Source organism: Callospermophilus lateralis, chromosome 6 (genome assembly GCF_048772815.1).
Source record: "Callospermophilus lateralis isolate mCalLat2 chromosome 6, mCalLat2.hap1, whole genome shotgun sequence".
NCBI lineage: Eukaryota > Metazoa > Chordata > Mammalia > Rodentia > Sciuridae > Callospermophilus > Callospermophilus lateralis.
The window spans coordinates 159,158,734-159,180,605 of record NC_135310.1 but is presented as its reverse complement, the minus strand read 5'-3'; the positions used below and the strand labels follow the sequence as shown (position 1 = coordinate 159,180,605).

The 21,872-nt window shown below is 40.5% G+C and overlaps 2 protein-coding genes across 3 annotated transcripts; one reads left to right on the top strand and one right to left on the bottom strand.

The window, feature by feature from the left end:
* Positions 1 to 1,388, top strand: Armh2 (armadillo like helical domain containing 2). The gene is made up of 2 exons (XM_076857990.1): positions 1 to 268; positions 961 to 1,388. Exons 1-2 carry the CDS (start codon positions 1 to 3, stop codon positions 1,386 to 1,388), a joined length of 696 nt encoding a protein of 231 aa, XP_076714105.1.
* A 6,318-nt stretch (positions 1,389 to 7,706) lies between these two features.
* Positions 7,707 to 18,589, bottom strand: Gmnn (geminin DNA replication inhibitor). 2 transcript variants are annotated; one of them, XM_076857934.1, is made up of 7 exons: positions 18,439 to 18,589; positions 17,077 to 17,152; positions 13,819 to 13,896; positions 12,849 to 12,996; positions 9,625 to 9,707; positions 9,135 to 9,245; positions 7,707 to 8,126 (listed from the first exon to the last, which is right to left on the bottom strand). In XM_076857934.1, exons 2-7 carry the CDS (start codon positions 17,125 to 17,127, stop codon positions 7,968 to 7,970), a joined length of 630 nt encoding a protein of 209 aa, XP_076714049.1. In that variant the 5' UTR covers positions 17,128 to 17,152; positions 18,439 to 18,589; the 3' UTR covers positions 7,707 to 7,967. The 2 variants fall into 2 exon arrangements, with proteins under 2 accessions (XP_076714049.1, XP_076714050.1); XM_076857935.1 differs by lacking the exon at positions 9,135 to 9,245.
* Positions 18,590 to 21,872: the final 3,283 nt, after the last annotated feature.

Below are 21,872 nucleotides of genomic sequence, written 5' to 3'. Positions count from 1 at the left end.
ATGACCAAGAAACAGTTTTTCTGCACACGAATTTGGGTTCGGATGCACCATTATTTTGTGAGGCTGTGTCAGCGCCTCCGAAAATTCTGGAAGGTCACTATCAAGGGCTATTTTGCTGAGGAGGAGGAAGAAGTCCACATGTCTTCAGCTGAGAGTATTTTTCACAAAGAAAAAATACTGGCACTTGGCAACATTTTGAAGAATCAGCTTCTACCCTTTGAAACGAGAGCCCAGGCTGCCCAGAAAATTGGGCTGCTGGCTTTCACAGGTATGATTTAAATAGCTGCCAAAGAGGCGTCTTACAGTCTTCTTGTTTGTGAGAACACTGTCATTTGGTGACTTCTTTAGCTCGAGTCTTAAAACTCCAGTAACAGCCAGGAATCGTGGCACACACCTGTAAGCCCAGTAGCTCAGGAGGCTGAGGCAGGAGGTTCAAAGCCAGTCTCAGCAACTTATCGAGATGCTGAGCAATTAGCAAGACCCTGTCTTTAAATTAAAAAAAAAAAAAAAAAAAAAAAATTCAAAAATGGCTGAGGATGTGCTGAGTGGTTAAGTGCTCTGGATTCCATCCCTGGCACCAAAAAAAAAAAAAAAAAATTAAATTAAAACAAATTTTTTTAAAAAGTAACATTTCCTTTGATAGAATTATTAGTTTTTTGTGTTTTTTTTTTTTTTTTTGGTTTTGCTTTGTTTTTTGTCTTTGAACCACTATAGTTAGAACTAATTCTTTTCTCCTTAGTGATCTCTAACAGTGGATCCAGTAGGGCATGGTGGCACACACACCTGTAATCCCAGCAACTCAAAAAAAAAAAAAACCAAAACTCATGAGAACCCTTCTCCTCCCAGTCAGCTCCCAGCTTTGTTGCTTTGTGGTGGTTTCTCTTTGCTCCAATGAGAAACTAAGACTCCAGAATGTTAGTAGCTAAAACCCTCATGGAAATGCAAATGCTTGTTTTACAGGTGGACCCGCAGCTGGGAGATTTGCAGCTGAGTACATGAAAGAAATAGCTAACTTGTTGCAAAATGAGGAGGTGTCACCAAAGGCGAAGGTTCTGCTGCTCCAGAGCGTGGCATGTTGGTGCTACTTAAACCCTGTCAGCCAGAGAAAAGCCAGACACCTGAAATTTATTCCTATTCTCACTCAGTTTTTGGAACACCATCTTCAGTCTACCGTCAAAAGTGAAATCAATAGTGACCTCCTTGTTAAATTTTGGACGTGTTATGCTCTGTCTGTCATGACGTGCAATAACTTAGTGTTCATCAAGGAGCTTAAAGACTACAGTAGTCTAAGATGTAATTTGCAACTGTTGGCTATGGAGGATTGGTCTGGATGGCCTGAGAATTTTGCAGAAGTGCTGTATTTCCTAATAGGTTTTCACAGGAATTGATTTCTCTAAACTCAGTTACATGACGCAGCTATCTATGCCATTGTACTACCCTGGAAACCTTAGTAAAAGTCGATACATTATTCTTCAGCATTGTCTTTTGTAGTTACACAGTTCTACATAAATTTTCATACTATTAGTTAAACACGTTGATGAAACTTCAGGGAAGGAAATACTGCTTAAAACGACCTTGTAGATCAGGCTCTTTGAGCTTGTGCATGAGTGTACCCTCTCTCAGTAGGAAATAAAGATGTTAAAATGTAAAGTTGGATACAATGGGGAGTATACAGTTAGAAAAGTGTAAGCTGGATACAATCTTTGTCATCTATTGAGCAAAGGCCTGTGATAGCCAATGTCCACCATTAAATCATGAAACTTTACCTTCTTATACAACAATTTGAAGCTGATTAAGAGCATAAATTCATAACTGATTTCTGAGAGGAAAAAATGATGCTGGGCTGTCATAATACTAGGTGTTCTGTGGTAATAAATTATTGGAAGTAAAAAAATACCCCTTAAAAATTAAATGAGAAACATTGGTTATGTGTGTGATAGGAACAGTGGTTTATTGGAGATCTTAGATGACATTAAGGGCTGGGGGAGTGACTTCACAGTGAGCCCATGCACAAGGCCCTGGGTTCCATTTCCAGCCCCACAAATGAAAGATGACACTAAGCAAAAGCACCCACACTACCAAATCCTCACCCGTCATGCCCCGTAGTGGGCACTGTGGCCTGCCAGGTCCTTTCAGGCCCGTTGCAATACAGGGTTTTCAGATGCAGTGTTTTGGGCTGGGGTGGTTTTCTGGCTACCAGAGTTGATCTTGCTGCACAGAGGCCTCTGGAAGTGTGGAGAACTGAGAGGCCTTCAACTCCTTTGGCAGGCCTCTGGGTTCCGTCAAGAGCGGTATCAGACACCCACAGGCAAACCAAACTTAGGGCAACTCCAGGCTTCTTAGAAAGATGTTCACTCGCCCTAGTCTGTAAAAAACACCAGCCTAATCAAATGTTATTACAAAAAAATATTATGGGTGGAAATATAGCTCAGTGGTAGAATACGTACTTAGAATTTGGAAGGTCCTGGATTAATCTAGCACAACCAAAAAAAAAAAACAACAAAAAAAAAAAAACATGCATATATACACATCTAATGTGCCTACTTGTTTTTCCACAATACCCGCCTGTAGTTTAACTTGCAGCTCTCATGGGTTGAAGTACTGCCAGCCTGAGCTATGCTGTAGTGTTGGGCGTCCATCTTTGATGGGTTATAAAAAACCTCACTTGAATTTACAGGAGGAAGGTTGGGAGGGAGGTGAAGCTCATCATTTGGAGGATGTCCCAGGAAACTTTCTCAAATCTTAGAGTGAAGAAAAGCTGTCCTCTGTCTGCTATGCAGCAAGTGTTTTTTGCCCTTTATGGATTTTGTGAATTGTGTACAGCATGTTTCTCAAGCTTGAATTCAGATCATAGAAGTAGACTAAGGGTTGAAATCAAAAGTTTGACTCAGAGACTGGATCACTGTCAAGAGTCACTTTTAATGCTTTTGAAATGTTTAATTTCTCACAGTAATACACAGCTTTAAAAGTCAAATGCAGGGCTGTGGATGTGGCTCAAGCGGTAGCACGCTCGCCTGGCATGCGTGCGGCCCGGGTTCGATCCTCAGCACCACATACAAAGATGTTGTGTCCGCCGATAACTAAAAAATAAATATTAAAACTCTCTCTCTCTCTCTCTCTCTCTCTCTCTCTCTCTCTCTCTCTCTCTCTCTTTCTCTTTAAAAAATAAAAAAAAAAAAGTCCAATGCAAGGCCTCTAGAGTAAGATAGTCCCCTCCTCATGCACATGTCCAAAGGAAACCATTTGAATTCTTTCAGTTGTTTCTTCTCTATTTACCTCCATAGTTCTAAATAATCCACACACATGGTTAATTCTTTGCTTTTCAATTTTAGGCATTCTTTTTACTTCATAGGACAGAGGAGAACGTAACACTCCCCTTGCCTACCTCCACTTTTCCCCTTCCTCTCAGTATAATCCACACAATGGTGATTACTTCACTGTTTCCTGGCTGTCACATGGTGTAGTATGACTCCATTTCATTCCTTGCACAGTCGTGTTCCCTGGAGTTGCTTTCTTTCAGTTTCTGGACACCTGTCACTGAGTCGCTCCCACTTGCCTGTTTAATCCCTCTCCATACTCCTGTACGACACACGGGGAATTCTCAGTCCTTTTCTTTTCCTTTTTGCAGTACTGGGGGTTGAACCCAGGAGCACACTTCACCTCTAAGCCACATCCCCAGTCTATTTTTTTTTTTTTTTGCTCTGAGACAGTTGCTGAGGCTCCCCTGGAACTTGCAGACTTCCTGTCTCAGCCTCCCAAGTCACTGGAGTGACAGGTGTGGCCTGCTGTGTTGGGAGACCAACCTCGCATGTGACTAAGTTAACTCCCCTGCTGGGTGATGTGGCGTCAGCCACCCATGCTGCTAGTCTGTCCAGTTCTTCTAGGGTTCGAGTGACTGTGTCTTGCTACAGCCCCATGGGTGGAGCCGTGCTCACCTGTTCCTTTGTAATATAACCCCTTGCCCTGTTAGGATAGAATCTTCCATGGAAGTGCCTTGTGTGTGTCCCCTTCTCTTACTGTGCCCTTGGGTGTGGCCTACCCAGGTGTCAGTCAACCTTCTGACAGTGGACATCATGAAGATAGACTCAGCCCCCTGAAACCTCACCCCTTGCCTCATTTGAATAGCTTCTCCTCAATAAAAGGGGACAGCACCCTCTCTCCCTCTCTCTCCCAGCAGACCCTTAAGGTCAGAGGAGCCATCACAGCGACCCCAATGAAAAAGGTATTTGTGTCTCTCGTGTGGTTATTTTGACAGTTAGCCCAGTTTACCTGAGCCTTTTAGTCACGAGAACAGAAACCCAGCCCTGCTGGTTTCTTTTTTTTTTTAAGAGAGATGAGAGAGACAGACAGAGAGAGAGAGAGAGAGAGAGAGAGAGAGAATTTTAATATTTATTTTTTAGTTTTTGGCAGACACAACATCTTTGTATGTGGTGCTGAGGATCGAACCTGGGCCACACACATGCCAGGCGAGTGTGCTACTGCTTGAGCCACATCCCCAGCCCCTGCTGGTTTCTTTTTGAAGTCAGCCCCCCATTACAGAGTCCAGCACCCTCTACCGCAGATCTAGTTGGCCATACAGCTACAAATATTACTTCCAGGAACCCCACCACTCCTCCAATGTTGGATCCTGTTTCCTGTACACTCTCTTGTCTTCCCATGGCTCATTCTCATGTTAGAATTTGCAGATTTTCCAGTACTTCCCTAAGGTTGAATGGGAGGTAAGAGTTTTGGGAACTTATATGCCCAATCTTCAGTTGATGGATAATTTCACTTTAGTCTGTGTCTGAATCAAGAGGAGCAGAAGAAAATAGCAATGCAGCCCTCACATTCTGCGGGAAGAAGGGGAACACTTCCCCAAGTCACCAATCAGGTGAGTCTCTCCATGCTACTGAAACCAGGAGTGTCACAGCTACAGAGCTCCCTACTTCTGAAAGAAAACATTAGATATGGAACAGCATATGTGCCTTCAATAAAAAATGCAAAAACTAGTGAGAGAAAAAAAGCTGCTGCCTGTCTTTCCAAACACTGTCAGTCTACAAGAGTACATATAACCCCTTTTCAGTCCTTCTTAACACACAGTAGATTCCACACAGAAATTCAATTTGTCCTGCTACTTCTGAGTATTCCACTATACAACTGGGGTATATAACCACCCCAATAGTGATGGAAATTGAGGTTTTTTCTAGTCTTTGGTAGCTCCAAATTGTAATGAATAACCTGAAATGTCATTCACCTTGGTGTATCTGCAGAATACATTTCTAGAAATGAAATTGCCTACCAATTCTTATGTTTTGTTTTATTCTGTTCCCTGCAGTGTTATTTTTTTTTTTCATGTGTTGGCTCCAGGTTTTCAATATGGGATTGTCTTTTATGGTTTCTAGTCATTTTAATGGGTTTAAGTTGAAAACCAACAGCTGTGCCCCACTGACACGTTTAGCCAGAGACTGCTGAAGGTCTGTATTCTGACAAAGCTCCAGGAAGCTCTGGCCAACATCTGAGGGTTGTCTAGCCATAATATTTTATTCAGATTCCTTTTTTGGTCTCTGGTACTCCTTTAAGATGAATAATTCAGAGTTGGGCCCTGAAGCATTTTTATGCTAAGCCTTGAATTTAAAAACCATTGGCCAAAACCTTTGCAAATTCTCTGCTTTCCTTTCAAAATTCATGTCTCCCCAGCGTTCAGCTTTTCCCAGAAGGAATTTTACTTGGGAGGTGACTTCAGAAACTAGCACTAAGAGAGGGAGAGGCTGATAGAAAATGTTATCAATAAAGTTACCGGGCTGGAATGTAGCTCAGTGGCAAAGCGTCTGACAAAAAAAAAAGACACCCCCCCCCCCAAAAAAAAATAGAAAGTTACCACTACAGGGACGTGCAATGCTTGATCCTGCTGGGGAACCATTCTGGTCCATGTGCCACACACACCTCAGTCCTCCCACACGGAGGACACTGCAGCACAGATATTTAAACACACCCATTTGTTGTTGATTGATCTATTAGGAAAACCCAAAACTCAACTGAGGTATCTTCAAAGGAGTTTTCTAGACAAAGCTGAAAGGGCCTTAAGGCAGTAGACATTGCTTTGGGGCTCACTAGGTTCCATTTCTCCTGTTAACATTTCCAATTTCATCTTGTCCATGGTGCAGAATCTTAAGAAAACTGTCAATCAACCCAAGAGCGGTATCCTAAGCCAGGCTATGCCAATCTTAGCATTTTTCACCCTTACCCTAACTAGAGTATCTTAATTTATTTAAAAAAGTAATTTTCCTCCACTAGCTCTCTGGGCTAGTGGCCCACACTAACACACAGTAACCCTAACCCAGCAACCACTGGCCTCATGTAGCTGCTAAAACATTAAATGAAAACTTCCACTTATTCACCGACCACATTTCAAGTGTCAGTAGCTACTGGCTACAAAAGTGGACAGCATAGATACTCCTACTATTCCAGAAAGTTCTACTTGGATGAAATTCTGTTAATAATAGCTTCCATTTTCTAAGCCCTTAGTTCAAGCACTATAATAGAGATCTTACTCCTCACAATACATTATGAGGTATGCTTTATCTCAATATTGGACAGAAGTCTTATAAAGAAACTTACCTAGAACAATTATTTGAAGCTTGACATTGCTCTTTATTGTCAATTTATACAAGACTACTTTCAGCTCCAATGCTGTGTATTTAGTACTGTTCTTTATTTTTTCTTCATTCAAAAAAATGGTATACGTGGAAAATTCATCATTAATATCAACCCACGCCTCTTCATATTTATAGACTTCACACTATACTAGTACGTGAAACTCTCGTCACTCCACTGGACTTTTAACTGATCCCCCTGCACACACTTTGATTCCAAGAGCAATGTGATCACACCAGCCAGTCAAGCCTTTGCTCAGCTAGTCAGATCCACCTGGCAAACAGATACTATTTGTTTTTTTAAAAAAACACTATTTTTTTTCCCTACAAATATCTTGTGTTACGTTCCAAAACTCTCAAGAATACCTGAGGTACTGAGGTTGTGGCTCAGTGGTAGATTACTTGCCCAGTAGAGGTGGGGCACTGGGTTCCATCCTCTGAACCACATAAAGATAAATAGATAAAGGTATTGTGTCCATTTATAGCTGATTGAGGGGGAAAAAAAAAGAATATCTGAGTCTGGATATGGAGATCAATAGTGCTTACAGTGAGCCTGAGGTACAATCAGGTTTGGGAGTTAGGACCTCGGTTATCTGTTTAAACAGGGATAAATTTGTTTTCTCCCAAGATGGCAGAAGAATAGAAAGCAAACAATAAGCCGGGCATGGTGGTACACTCTTATAATCCCAGCTAAATGGGAGGACGAGGCAGGAGGACAGCAAGTTTGAGGCCAGCCTCAGCAACTTTGTGAAAGTCTGTCTCAAAGAATATAAAGGGCTGGGATGTAGCTCAGTGTAGAGCATGTGCCTGGCATGTGCAAAGCCCTGGCTTAGATCCCCAGTACCACAAGCACAAAAGAGACTTTTTTTTTTTTTTTTTTTAAGAGAGAGAGAGAGAGAGAAAGAGAGAATTTTTAATATTTTTTTTAGTTTTCGGCGGACACAACATCTTTGTATGTGGTGCTGAGGATCGAACCCAGGCTGCACACATGCCAGCGGAGTGTGCTACTGCTTGAGCCACATCCTCAGCCCGAGACATTTTCTATAGACACATCATCTTCAGACATATACAAAGTTCAATAGGAAACCAAAGTTTATTTATCATATATACACAGGTCATATCTGACAACTGAGAAAATGATGTGCTAATTACATAAAATATCATAGATTAAAAATACACAGTATTTGTATTTAATACAATAATAGTGTCCCAGGATTCAAACATGGAAGTTTGATTCTAGCTTTTGAATTATGTAGTAACTCTGCTACAAAGAACTATAGTGAGGTAAACTTTGGCAGCATATTTCTCAACAATCAAATATTACTGAATATCATCTCATGGTTCTGCATCCGTAGAGGAAGGTGCAGCTCCTTCAGTACATGCGCCAGGAGTTTCTGAGTCTTCTACTTCAGAAATCTCACCAGTTTCCTCTTCTGAATCAAATTCTTGACTGTCCGGTGATTCAAAGTTATCCAGAGGTTCATTACTCAGTCTCTAAGGAATAAACCAGTAATTTGTTGTAAAAACTTTAGGATTCAAGTCATTATCAGTATGCTGACACAGCTGACCCTCAATGCTATATAAGACTGTTTTCATCTTGTCCTTCAATAAATTCACTTATAGGCAGTGTAATATCAGTCTCCACCAAGCTAGTTCATGTTTCTGCAAAATCACAATGTTTAATAATTTGCCAATTTTTTTATTCTTTTCTATATTTTTTTCTCCACTTTTTTTTTTTTTTACTGGTGCAATGCAGTTGTACATATGGTGGGATATTTCTTGTTCCATATTTGTACATGCACACAATATAATACCACAACTTGGCCAGTATCCCTCCAGCACCTCTCCCTCCCCCTCTGACCCCTTTCCTCTGCTCTACTGATCTCTATTTGCTTTTCATGCGGTCACCCCACCTTTCTTTTCCTTCTTCCTCTCTAGCTTCCATGTGACAGAAAATATTCACCCAACCTTTGACTTTCTGATTTTGTCTTCTTTTGCTTAACATAATGGTTCCATCCATTTTCCTGAAGATGACATAATTTCATTTTTCTTTACAGCTGAATAAAACTCCATTGTGTATACAGACCCACATTTTCTTTATCCATTCATCTACTGGAGGGCATCTGGGCTGATTTCATAATTTGACTATTGTGAACTGTGCTGCTATAAACACTGAAGTGGCTGTGTTGCGATAGTGTGCCGCTCTTAGTTCTCTGGGATAAATACTAACAAGTGGGACAGCTAGGTCTTGTGGTTCCATGCCTAGTCTTTTGAGGAACCTCGATAATGATTTCCACAGGGGTTGTACTAATTTACAAAACCACCAACAGTGTCAAAGTGGACTGAACTACTTTGAAAGCACAATTTAAACTGGTACTCAGGAGCCAGCATGGAACAATACTTTAAGGCAGTTAAGAGAGACAAAGACGTCCTGAGCCCACTATTGCTTTAACTCTTAGGAAAACAGACGATTCTCGATCAGGTGAACTTTAAATTACCTACCTCTATTAACTCTGCCATATACTGTACATGCTCTGCTACTTCTGCCAATGCTTTATTCTCCTTTTTCAGTTGGGCAATTTCATTGTCCTTTTGTTCGATTTCTTTATGAAGCTATATAACAAATTAAAGTTCAGTATTTCAGAAATTTACTGTGTAACAAATTATATACCTCCAAGTAAAACTGACACATGAAGCATAAAGTTGGTTCTCAAGAGATTCATTTTGTGTGAAAATTCAAATAAAGTTCAATATTTCATAGATTTACTGTGAAACCAATTATATGCCTCGAAGTAAAACTGACAGACACGTGTAGCATAAAGTTGTTCTCAAGAGGATTCATTTTGTGTAACAATTCTGGTATCAGAGTTGCCTCTCTAGTCAAACTTTCTCAGGTCAACATTAAAGCTAGTTTATGTTGGTCCCGATAAATGTGCTACACAGCAAAAGGTAAACAATCCTGGAAAATTAAAAAATCATACTCAGCACATACTTTCTCGTTTTCCTTAAGTGCTTCATAGAGAGCTTTTCTCCGTTTTTCTGCCACTTCTTTCCAATATTGAGAGGATGGGTTTTCTGAAACAAATGTTTATATATAACTTTAAAAACCATTACTTAAAAACTTACAAAATAAAATTCAATCTAACAATATAAGTTTTATTTTCCCCAACATTTCAAGGATTCATTTCAGTCATTCAGAGGAATTACAACAGAAATCAATGAACACACATATATCACCTAGGTTATTCTACATGTCTACGACATTTCTGTTTGGGAATTTTTATTTGGTTTTGTGGTTGTTACTGGCACCAGGGATTGAACCTGCAGCCTCCCCGTGCACACGCCCTACCACTGACCTATACACCTCCAGCCCTGACATCCACATTTTTGAAAAGTCCATATCAGTTATTTTGCACACTTTTTAAAATTTCAAATTTGTTTCCATGATCTCATTCACGTTAAACATTTTCTTGGCAGGAATACTGCATTAGTATGCTGTACCTACAGAACCATCAGGAAGCACATAGCAATCTGTTACAAAATGGAAGATGTTGATTTTTTTTTTTTTTTTTTAAAGAGAGAGTGGGGGGGAGAGAGAGAGAGAGAGAGAATTTTTCAATATTTATTTTCTAGTTTTCGGCGGACACAACATCTTTGTATGTGGTGCTGAGGATCGAACCCGGGCTGCGGTACCATATACACAATAAAGTTTTTTAATTTCTTTTATTATTATTTGTGGTGCTGGGGATTGAACCCAGGGCCTTATACATGCTAGACAAACACTCTACCAACTGAGCTATACCCCCAGCCCCGAGATGTTAAATTTGACTGTGTGTGGGCTGGGGCTGTAGCTCAGTGGCAGAGCACCTGCCTCCTGTTATCAGGCCCTGGGTTCCATCTTTAGCACCACGTAAAAATAAACAAATAAAATAAATGCATTCTGTTCATCTACAACTACAAAAAAATTTTTTTAAAAATTTGATCGTGTGAGTAAGTGCCATCTCCCAGATTTCTCCCTTGTAAAGATGCCTTTTCCCCTTAGTAATTAATAAGTAATCTGTACAGGAATGTTTTTGAGTCTGTGTTAATAATACTCTATTCTCCAAATACTTTGCATCCAATTTCAAAGTCCACTGATATTTCTTGCTCATGTCTATTATTTCCACAGTGGACAAAAAGTGATTTATATGATTCCTTCTACATGCCATTATTCTGTAAAAAACAAAACAAACAAACAAACAAACAAAAAAACTTCCTTACCACAATTTAAAAGAAAATCTACTGGTATAGAATCATGTCCTTTTTTATTCAATGCTTTATAATCCATTCTTGTCGTTATCCATTTTGATGCTCAAATTTTTACAATTTAGTCCACTAAAGTTGATTCCTGTGTTCTTTTAACATGCCCATCCGCTTTTGAGTACTTCCCTATTTTCTGACACAAGATATTCCAGAATCACTCTGTAATAGCCCTCCTACTATCCTGGAATCAGCTATTTCTCCGAGAAGCTTTAATGGAGAATAATGTCCACAACCAGCAACTGGATGCCGGGTATGCACCAAGCTACTGGGCGTCATTTGTTTCTAAGCTCTTTCAGTGGCAGAGCCACTAATGGCCCAACTCCAAGTCAACTTCTTCTCCATTCCACACTTGTCCTTCCATTCACCACATTATGATCCTGCCTCCTAACCTCACTCATTTCCTTCATCCTAAAACACATACAAAATTTTTCCAAAATGACTATGCCAATACCACTGCCAACAACAAATGTAATAAAGTTCAGGGTTTCTTTGCAGTTCTTGCAATTCTTATAATACATCCCAGAGAGAATCTGTGGAAATTTTCTTCATCTATGGCTATGTTAGCAACACGATATATAGGTGAGTTGTTCTGGTGCTTTCATATTTTCTTACCAATCCTTAATTTTAACTGAATCAGAAATATCACAAATATTGCTTTGTTTATTCTATAGTACTATTAACGAGCTTCTTTAATTCCATTCAGTTGACCTTTCCTAACTTTACCTAGTCAAATCCTATCTGCTACATTTTTCCTTACTGTCTTCCACGCAACCCAGAATGAGCCCCTGGTCACTGTGACCTTGAGCAAGCCAATTTACTCCTCTTGGCCTCAACTTCTCATCAAGTTGAAATCCAATCACCTGTGATTAGAAGTAAAGACCTCAGTCGGGCACTGCACCACACTACTGTAACCCCAACAACTCGGGAAGCTGAGGCAGGAGGATCAAAAGTTTAAAGATGACATCAGCAATTTAGAGACACTAATTCAAAGTAAAAAATAAAAAAGAACTGGGGACGTACCTCAGCAGTGAAATACCTCTGGGGTTCAACCCCAGTGTCATAGGGGGAAAAAAGCAAAAAACAAAAACCTCCCACAACGCGAACCAAACATCACAGTGCATGGTGCATTCCTGTGACCCTACCCCTACAGAGGCTGAGGCTGGAAAATCACTTGAGCTCAGGTGTCCGAGACCAGCCTAGGCAACATAGTGAGACCCCACGCCAAAAAAGACATCACTAACTTCCTCCTCTGATTTGACCACCATTCTATTAAAAACCAGTGCTTATTACAAAACATTTCTCATTCACTTTCTTCCTTTGCTTCAACCACACTCCTAATGACAGTTACTTAATATTCTTGTGGAATATTCAAATTTCTTTCAGTCAGATTCATCCTGTAAATATTTTTCTTCAAAAACACCCATTTCCAAATCTCACAAAGCCTGTGACATTCTACTGGAAGACATGCCATATTATTTACTGCCTCCTTCCTTAATATCTCTTCCACATTTGGATCTTGCCAAATACATCTGTCCAATACTATTTACAATCATAAGAAATCTTAAATTGTCAAAGACAAACAAGTAAGGCCAGGCGCCTTGCCACATTCCTGTAATCCCAGAGCCTCAGGAGGCTGAGACAGGAGGGTTGAGAGTTCAAAGCCAGCCTCAGCAAAAGCGAGGCGCTAAGCAACTCAGTGAAACTTTTGTCTCTAAATAAAATACAAAATAGTGCTGGGGCTTAGTGGTCAAGTGCCCCTGAGTTCAATCCCCGGTACCCCGCATACCCCCAAGAAAGGCAAACAAGCAAAATATCTAATAGTATCCCTATTAAAAAGCAAATGGCAGAATCCATAACAGGATTAACAAATATTATTTACCTTATGTTATATGTTTTTTCCTTTGTTTTACATACCTTTAATCATAAGATCAAATGCTTCTTGGGTGACTCCTTCCAGACTTTTATTTTCACTTGGTTCAGGATCAATAACACCTCCAGAGCTGGAAGTCTTGGATGTTAACTGGTCATTCCAATGTTTCCTTTTAGATAAGCCTTTAGGCAACTATAATAGAAACATTTATTTATTTTGATTCAATGGACAGGAAAGGTAAGTGGTTTTGTCACTTACCGAATATTTTAAAAAGGGAATTCATACAAGGGCTGCAGGTATAGCTCAGTTGGAGAGTGCTTGCCTCGCATGCACAAGGCCCTGGGTTCAACCCCCCCACCACCAAAAAAAGGTGGGGGGGGGCACTCATACATCTTTATCTTTGACATCTGTGAATCTTTTTTAAAATTATACAATTCAAAACTTTACCAAAACGTGTAGCACCACTTTAGGAATTTTATTTGCAGTAGCTATTTTTTTGTTCTTTTTAGATATACATGACAGCAGGGTGTATTTTGACATATTATACATACTTGGGGTACAACTCATTCTAATTAGGATCCTATTTGTGGTTGTGCAGCAGCTATTTTGGACTCAACTTGGTCTAAGACTTAGATAAAAGTACTATTATTATGCTAAAATGCCGACTTTAAGTTCAGTACCATGAAAAGGCAGTATTCTCAATCTGCAAAAAGCCTAAACACTTATCCATGATTTCATCATTTACTCACAAAGAATGAAAGAACATGACATCTTATTCCAAAATTATTAAACATAATAATTCATAATTCATAACTTATTACTTCATTCTAATTCTAGTACAGGCATTCATAGCAATTTTGAACTTCTCAAGTTGAACAATTAGAAACCACTCTGGGGAATATGTAATTGTTATATTTCCAAATTTCAAAAATGTATGTGTTTCAGATAAAGAAATCTTGGGAAAGTTTTTAAAGCAGAGATAGTGTCACCTTTATCCAGACCCCTACTACATACCTCATTTTCTCTTCCAACAAGAGATCCAGCTGCAGAAGGCTGAATCATCTTCAGAGTTCTTCTTGGAACAGGACTATTCTAAAAGTTAAGATAATTGATTATCTAGTTACTGAGTTGCTACATGGTTATTCAGTTATTAAGTTTCTATATAGTCAGTCTTACTATAATGTGAAAAAAAAAAATCACTAAGCATACCAATATTTGGCTTGCTATATAATTAATATGTTATAAGACACTGGTTTAATCAAATGGAAAGTTTATTTCTCAAGATTAAAACAAAGTTTGAAGAAATTCTCAAGAATAGATATCAACCAAATCAAGTACAAACAAGTAACTTCTTATTTTAACATATAATTCTATTATAATCAATTTGCAACTAATTATATCTATTTAAACAAACATAACAAAATTTCCAAATTCAAACTATAGATGAAAAAATTCCAGTATAATAGGAATATCTATACTCTTTTTAAAAAGTCTTCTAAAAAGAAACTAGAAACTTATAGGTCCTCTACTTTTATAAAACTAAACAGCATAACATTTATGGTATGAACACACAAAAGAGGTAAGCTGGAGGAAAAGGTTCATTATTCACACTGCAAAATACTTCTTCCTCTAATGAAAAGATTCATCTCAAACCTCCTTTAACTCATGACTATACCAAAAAATTTACCTGTTCACAAAAGGAAGGTAATTTTAAAGAATATATTAAACATGCAGCCCAGAAATATATTAAACATATTTGCAACCATCACCCCTAACCCTAACCCATTCCTTGGAAGACAGCTAAAATGTGAGTGCTTACGGCTGCTAAAATATCCTAAAATGCCATGTTATTGTTTTGGAAAAAATATGGCCTTCCTTATAATATGCAAATACCTTTCTGTATATTTCCTTATCTGAAAGTTCTTTCTACTTTTGCAAAAAATCATTAGTTATATTGCCTCCATGGGATAGCAAACAATGGTGAATACTCAAACAAGGTTAGAAAGAACATGACACCACACCAGCGTGAGAAAGTTACAGACTCCACACTGTACTTCACAAGACCAAGTCCACCTTTCCCACGGTAAAGGTTCTACTGTTGATTATTATCTCACTATTTAACTGAAGGACAAATACCAGCTACTGTGAAAACAAATATTACACCAACATTTCAGTTATAATTTAGATTATAGATTAGTAAACAGTCTCCACACAAATAAAAGAAAATACAGTTTTTGAATCTTAATAATAGATATTAATTTATTTAAATTATTCATGTTAAAAAGGGTAAAGGAAGTCATTCTATTTTCTCTCTCTTTCCCCCTCCCCCACCCCGCACACACACACCACTTCTAAGATTTAACTTTGATATATACAAGCTTTAAGAAAGGTAATATGCTACATTAGTATTTTCTGGGTACAGAGCATATACTAGAATAAGAGTTGAAAAAGTCAGAAAGTTTCATTCACATGTTTGAGTTTCAACCTTTTTAGAAAGCAACTTGATGTTCTGTGAACTCTCTCCCCATAAAATGTACACAAAAGCACACTCAGATTTTTGCATGCAACTGGCTAGGAATCCAAGAACCCTGAATCTGAATATTTGAAAACCTTCATAATTGGGGCTGGGGATGTGGCTCAAGTGGTAGCGCGCTCGCCTGGCATGCGTGCTGCCCTGGTTCAATCCTCAGCACCACAAACAAAGATGTTGTGTCCGCCGAGAACTAAAAAATAAATATTAAAAAATTCTCTCTTTAAAAAAAAAAAAAAGAAAAACCTTCATAAGAAAAAATTTAAATAAACACACCCAAAGTACAGTAGGAAGATATCTCACCCTAAATGGAAGCCAATACAATTAAATTCATGGCTTATCAATGTCAAATACTATTCAAGAAAAATAACATAAGGCTCCTGAGAAAACCACAATAAACGAAAACAATTTATCAAAAGACACTTGCTTTCACTTATCAATGTAAGTTTACTGACTCTAATTTAAATCTGCAAACTGATACTTTTTCCTGAAAATATAATGTTTCCCAGAATCCTCATATAGTTTCAGCTGTGTGGCAGTCCCTAACTAAATTATAAATTCATTTAGAATCACAAAATAGACCCAGTCAAAATTATAAACTGAAAAATTAAACAAACTTGGGCTGGGGTTGTGGCTCAGTGGTAGAGTGCTCACCTAGCATGCATGAGGCACTGGGTTCGATCCTCAGCAGCACATAAAATAAAATATTGTGCCCACCTAAAACTAAATATTAAAAAAGTTTTAAACAAACTCTGTCCTATTGTACTAAGAATAAATACTTAAGGTTTACAATGAGAGCATCATACAGAGATTCAAAAAGTCTTACAAAAACAGGTTAGATAGTAATGAATATGAGGTACTCTAGAAAAATGTGCAAAATAATACAATATAGTCTGTGTTTGAGTCCCCTACTCAAACTAATTCTTATGATTTTTACAAAAGATTTTAATACAATAATTTCATGAAATCTAAGAAGTAATCTTGTATATAGAAAATCCTAACTGATTCTAATTAAAAACTATTAGAACTACCAAACGAGGTTAGCAAGGTTATACTATAGACATAAAAAAACTAAAAACAAACAAACAAAAAAACTTTATTACTGTATTCCTATCTGATAGCAATGAAAAACCAAGAATGAAATTTAAGAAAACGATTCCATTCATGGCAGCATCAAAAAGAATGAAATACTTAGGCGATCCTGTCTAAAACTTCAGTAAGGTTCACAGAAATTATAGCCAAGTTAAATTTGGCTAAATTAGGTCAAAAATACCTTTTGCACCTCTAGTTCTACTTATTTGGCCAGTCATTTGAGCCCAGGGAAGTTTCTGAACCAATCTGGGCAACCTAGTGAGCGGGTACTCAAAAGTAAAAATATAGCTGGCATGGTAGCACAGGCTTGTGATCCCAGCACAGGGGGAGGCTGAGGCAGGAAGATCATGAGTTCAAAGTCGGCTTCAGCAATTTAGTGAGGCCCTGAGCAACTCAGTGAGACCCTGTCTCTAAATAAAATACAAAAAAGGCTGGAGATGTTGCTCAGTGGTTAAGGATCCCTGGGTTCAGTCCCTGGTACCAAAAAATAAATATTTTAAAAGGGCTGGGGAGGCAGCTTAGTGGGGCAGTACAGTCATGTGCCCAGCCCATGCAAGGCCCTGTTTTCAGTCCCCGGTACTGCAAAAACAAAAAACAAACCTTTTCACCACATGCCTTCTGCAGCACACTAAAGGGATTCTGTCACATACCTTCACATTCTCTTGGACTCCTTCTGGTTTCTGCTTCATACTGGGATTCATTATACAGCTGGCAATGTGCAAGGTTCTAGTAAGTAAGAAAACAGAGCATGGTTTGCACCTGAGATTGAGTACAGATTTTGTCTTTGTTGTTGATGCTAAAAATATTCATAATCATAAATTTTGAACTGATGGTGTCCTGGATTAAATAAAGAACTCAAAGATCTGAGAAATGGACCTCAGGAAAAGCAAAGCAGACACTTGGGTATGCCCAAGTCCACCCTGAGGGACAGCATCCCAACTTTGCTGTTGCTGTAACAAGCTGGGCACTGGCAATCACTTAGTGGTGACAATATCAAAATGAGGTCATTCACGTACGTTTACAGGCAACGTTTAACCACCCCCTAGACCTGAAGGACTAACAAGCAAGGGAGCAGGAGGCAGAGGTACCTAACCCAGAGTCCCCAGCCAAGTCTGTACCCCTCCAACAGTCCTCCCGCGTTTCGCGGGCATCCCTTTGCTCGGGGTGGAGTCTCCGAACTCGACTACACTTCTTTACTACCCGGGGCGCCGGGGAACGAGGGGCGCAGGAGTAAGATGGCTAACCGAGCAGTGCACTGCTACCGTCTACTGTCTCGGCCCCGGATGCTCAAATCAGGACGGGGGCCGGGGGCCGGGGGCCGGGGGCCGGGGCTAAGCGAGGGTCACTGCCACGGAACCCAAGTCACCCAGGTGCTTCTCGGCGAGACCTGGGATTCGGACAGCCGCGTCCCAGCGAGGCCCGAGGGTGCCTTCGCACGAGGCTGAGCCGCCGGTCCGTCGCGGCCACCCCTCGGGTCGCCAGCACCCACGCTCTGCTTCAGACTCGCCAGTGTGTGAAGTCATTAAACCCCAGGACCGGGCAGGGTGCGGGCCAGCGCGACCCCGGGTCACCGCGGCACAGGATTGCCAGGCCGTCGCCGCGGGTCCCCGTCTGCGACCCGCTCAGAGCAAGGCGACCCCGTCCCGCCGGTGTCCGCCACCAGCTGCACTCGCCCCACCGGTCCCGGCCCCAGCCGGTCCCCCTCCAGCGCCCGCACCACCGAGGGTACTAGCGGGTTCCAGCCGCGCCCCGCCCCACCGCGCCTGGACGGCGCCGCCAGCCAATGGGGAGCGCAGATGCGAGCGCGCCAAAACCGGCCCAGCCAATGGCAGTGCGCTCTCGCACCCCAGGCTGCCGAGCGCGCCCCACAGCCCCAAGCCTCACATTCGCCGCCCTCCGCCGTCGGAGGTGCCTCAGGTGGCGCGGCCTCAGGTGGCGCGAGCGGCAGCGGCTGTCAGGCGCGGCGCGGCGCAACTCGCGCCCTGTGGCCCTGCCCCCCTGCCCCCACTCACCCGAAGGAAACGCTGTTTTCGCGGCAAGCGCAGGCAGGCGTGGCGGGGGTGCCTCTCACAAGGCGCGCGGGCTGAGGCGCCGGCCTCTGCCGGCAGCAGCGAGCGGCACGCAGGAAGGAAAGGCCAGGCTTCTCGCTCACCCGCCACGAACGACACGTGATCCTGACGCAGGGCGGGGCGGGGCGGGGCCTCGGCCGGCGAATCGCCGCGCCTCCGCCTGCCCCTACTGCGCCTGCGCGGGGGCCGGCCGCCGGCGCCGCGCTGGGCGGGGACGCAGGGGCTGGTTACAGGTTGCGGTCTGTTCCCTGCGACCTCCGCCCTCCTGCCCTCCAACCCTCCCTGCTGACCCTGCCCCCTGCCCCCTGCCCTCCTTCCCAACACTGACCCCGACTTCTAGGACGCTGCAGTGCCACTGTCTCCTCCGACCCTGCCAGGACCCTCGGGGGAAAGGAGGTGGCCACTCTGCACCCCCGCCCTGTAAGAAGTGCTGCCTCCGCTGTGCACCTGCTGCGGGGCCTGCCCAGCTCGGGCTGGGCTGCTTTTCGACGTGTTAAAATGAACAAGGTATAATTGTACGGTTCTCGCTTTATTTGGGAGAAATATATAAAATCTAAATCCAAACCATCCATCGACTGGAAAACTCAGAAGGCTGGTTTTCTGGAATAAGAATTCTGATAACCGGTGGCGAGTGTAAGTAAGCCAGCCAGTCAGAATAGTGACCTGACTTATAGTCTATGCATTCATCCATATGTAGGGATCATTGCCAAAGAATGTAGGCAATGACTACATTGGAATAGGAATTGACTGATGTGGAACCCAAATGGATCATGCATAGCCCATCCCTCTTTTTTTTTTTTTTTTTTTTTTTGGTAGTAGGGATTGAACCCAGGAGCATTTTACCACTGAGCTGTGATCCCAACCTTTTTTTATTATTTTGAGACAGGGTCTCACTAAATTGATAGATTGATAAGGCTGGCCTCCAACTTGAGGTCCTCCTGCCTCAGCCTCCTGAGTTATAGGCATATGCCACTGGGACCTCCCATAGCCCCATCATTTTATAATATATATGAAAAGTTATTTTCAGATTGCCTGGACTGGAAAACATAAAGCAGAGTACATTGTGGTTTTTCCAGAACAACAACAAAATACTAAGAAAGAAAAATGTCTTCATATGAAAGTGGTGAGCAAACCAGAGATATAGGATCTAGAGTTACTGTAATTAAAGGCTTAAAGTGGCACCAAGAGAACTGGTCCCTTCCCAGACTTAGGGGGCCTACCTATCCAAATGCTATCTGTAGTTGCTAGTCATATTGGTTAGTTTTGAACTGGTGATTTTTTCTTTATATGTTTTAGTATTTTAATTTTAATTTTTTTTTAAATTGACATACTGAAGGAGACAGTGCCTACTTGGAGAAAAAGTTGTGAATTCCCTAGAGTCTGTTAAAACCATTTCAAGTTTAGGTTAGATCCCTTCTAAATGATCAACTAGTTTATGTGACAAATTAACAGACCCATACCAGTGCTGTCTAGTTTAGAAGCCATTAGCTACATATGGCTGTTGAACACTTGAAATATGTCTAGTCTTCATTGTAACATGTTGTAATGTAAAATACACTCCGGATTTCAAAAGGCTTACTAAAAGTGCTCAGTAGTAAAGCACTTGCCCAGCATGCCCAAAGCCTCATAACTTTGATATTTTTATAAATTAGATCAGATATAAGTCATTAAATAATTTTTATTTTTTTTTTTTTTTGTTTTTCCTTCTTTGTAATATGACTACTAGATTTTTTTTTTTTTTTTTCCTAATTAGAAATGTGTCTCACATTTTTCCCTAGGGGACACAGCTGCTCTAAACCATCATACTGAGCACCAGCCTACTGGATGCTCTCAGCCCGTGTGATAGATGTTTTACTTCCTTTTTTACACAGCTAAAAGATGTGTAAAAAAGGAAGTAAAACAACTAGGAAATAGCCAACTGAGACTTTCCATCTTCAGGCTTGAAGTCCACAAGTGATGCGAAAATATTCCTCTCTGAAAAGACATACTGTCCTAGCCTCAAACTTCCAAACCATATTTCAAAACTCCTGGTTTCCTGTTGATTTTGAAGAACAAATTTAAAAGGAAAGTAGTTTTGTAGGGGCCTGAAAAAAAGTTCCAAGTAGTTATGTGATCAGAATGTTTCTCTAGACTTCCAAATATACTGCAGTCTTATTTCTATTAGAGAAACCAAAGGTATTGATAGGCATAATTTTATCCAGTGATATTAACTCATATATAATCCTGAAATTTAATACAGTCTTATGCTATACAACTTTTTAAAAAATTCATGCACATTTTCCCATAATCTTGAGCTGCTTCTTATCTTGCTCAACAGCATTTATAATTGGTTTGTGAAAAGAGGGAGGAAAGAAAATCAGGATAATGTATAACCGAAAAATAAACTCAAATCATTTAGCATAGTATAAAGCAGAATGATAAATTGAATTGTTGGTGAAGAGCAACAGAACCAATTGAGGTGATGGAGAGTAAATGTATCTTTTAAAAATACGTTATTTATTGTAGCTAAACTAAATTCCCAAGGTTTTCAGCCAGATTGTTGGAAAATGCTTAACTATTAACATGATAATCTCTATTGTTCTGAAAAGGGGAGAACAAATAACATTTCATTATTTTCTTATTCAAAGACTCAGCAGGATAATTTGTAAAGCCATCCATCTTGCCCAATTTCCCAGCTCTGAGTTGTATTCAAATCATTTAACCTAGTTGTAAGTGTCCTATGATACTGCTGTGATTGGGAAAATAAATAATAGCAGGAAAAAAGGTCTAAATTCCAACCCTATCAAAATTGGGGTTTATAGTTGTAGAGTAGCATTTTAATAGTAGTTAATATAAGTGAGTAATGTTGAAGATGATAAGTCAGCTAAAATAAAAGAGTAAACAGGATTATAAAGTACCAAGGATATGAAAAATAAAATACATGATGGGTATAATCCTTTGTGAACATAAACCTCTAACTGAAGCCATTAGTTCCTCTTCTCATTGTATTTTTGTTGTTGTTTTGGGGTTTTTTTGTTTGTTTACTGCTGGGGACTAAATCCAAGGCTTTGTGCCCTGCTGAATCCCAGCCCCCATTGTATTTCTATTTTACATTGGTGTTTTCATTTTCAGGTTTTGAAATAGTGACAATTAACCCTGTGAAGTTCGTTATTTACCAAAGACATATTTCAGCTCCATAGCTGTCATTTTATGTGAAAAAAAAAAAAAATGATGAAAGCCACACATCATGATGCATGCCTATAATCCCAGCTACTTGACAGGAGGATCCCAGAATTGAGCCCAGCCTCATAACTTAACAGGGCCCTGTCTCAAAATAAAATTTCAAAAAATGATCTTGGGATGTAGCTCAGTGATAGAATGCATACCTAGCATGCCTG

Excerpts from the sequence above, each read along its gene's own strand:
- Gmnn (XM_076857934.1), bottom strand. The coding sequence starts at position 17,127 with ATGAATCCCAGTATGAAGCAGAAACCAGAAGGAGTCCAAGAGAATGTG. Across the intron at positions 12,997-13,818 it reads TTGTTGGAAGAGAAAATGAG|TTGCCTAAAGGCTTATCTAA; the intron begins GTATGTAGTAGG and ends TTTCTATTATAG. Across the intron at positions 9,708-12,848 it reads ATTTGATCTTATGATTAAAG|AAAACCCATCCTCTCAATAT; the intron begins GTATGTAAAACA and ends CATTTGTTTCAG.
- Armh2 (XM_076857990.1), top strand. The coding sequence starts at position 1 with ATGACCAAGAAACAGTTTTTCTGCACACGAATTTGGGTTCGGATGCAC. Across the intron at positions 269-960 it reads TGGGCTGCTGGCTTTCACAG|GTGGACCCGCAGCTGGGAGA; the intron begins GTATGATTTAAA and ends CTTGTTTTACAG.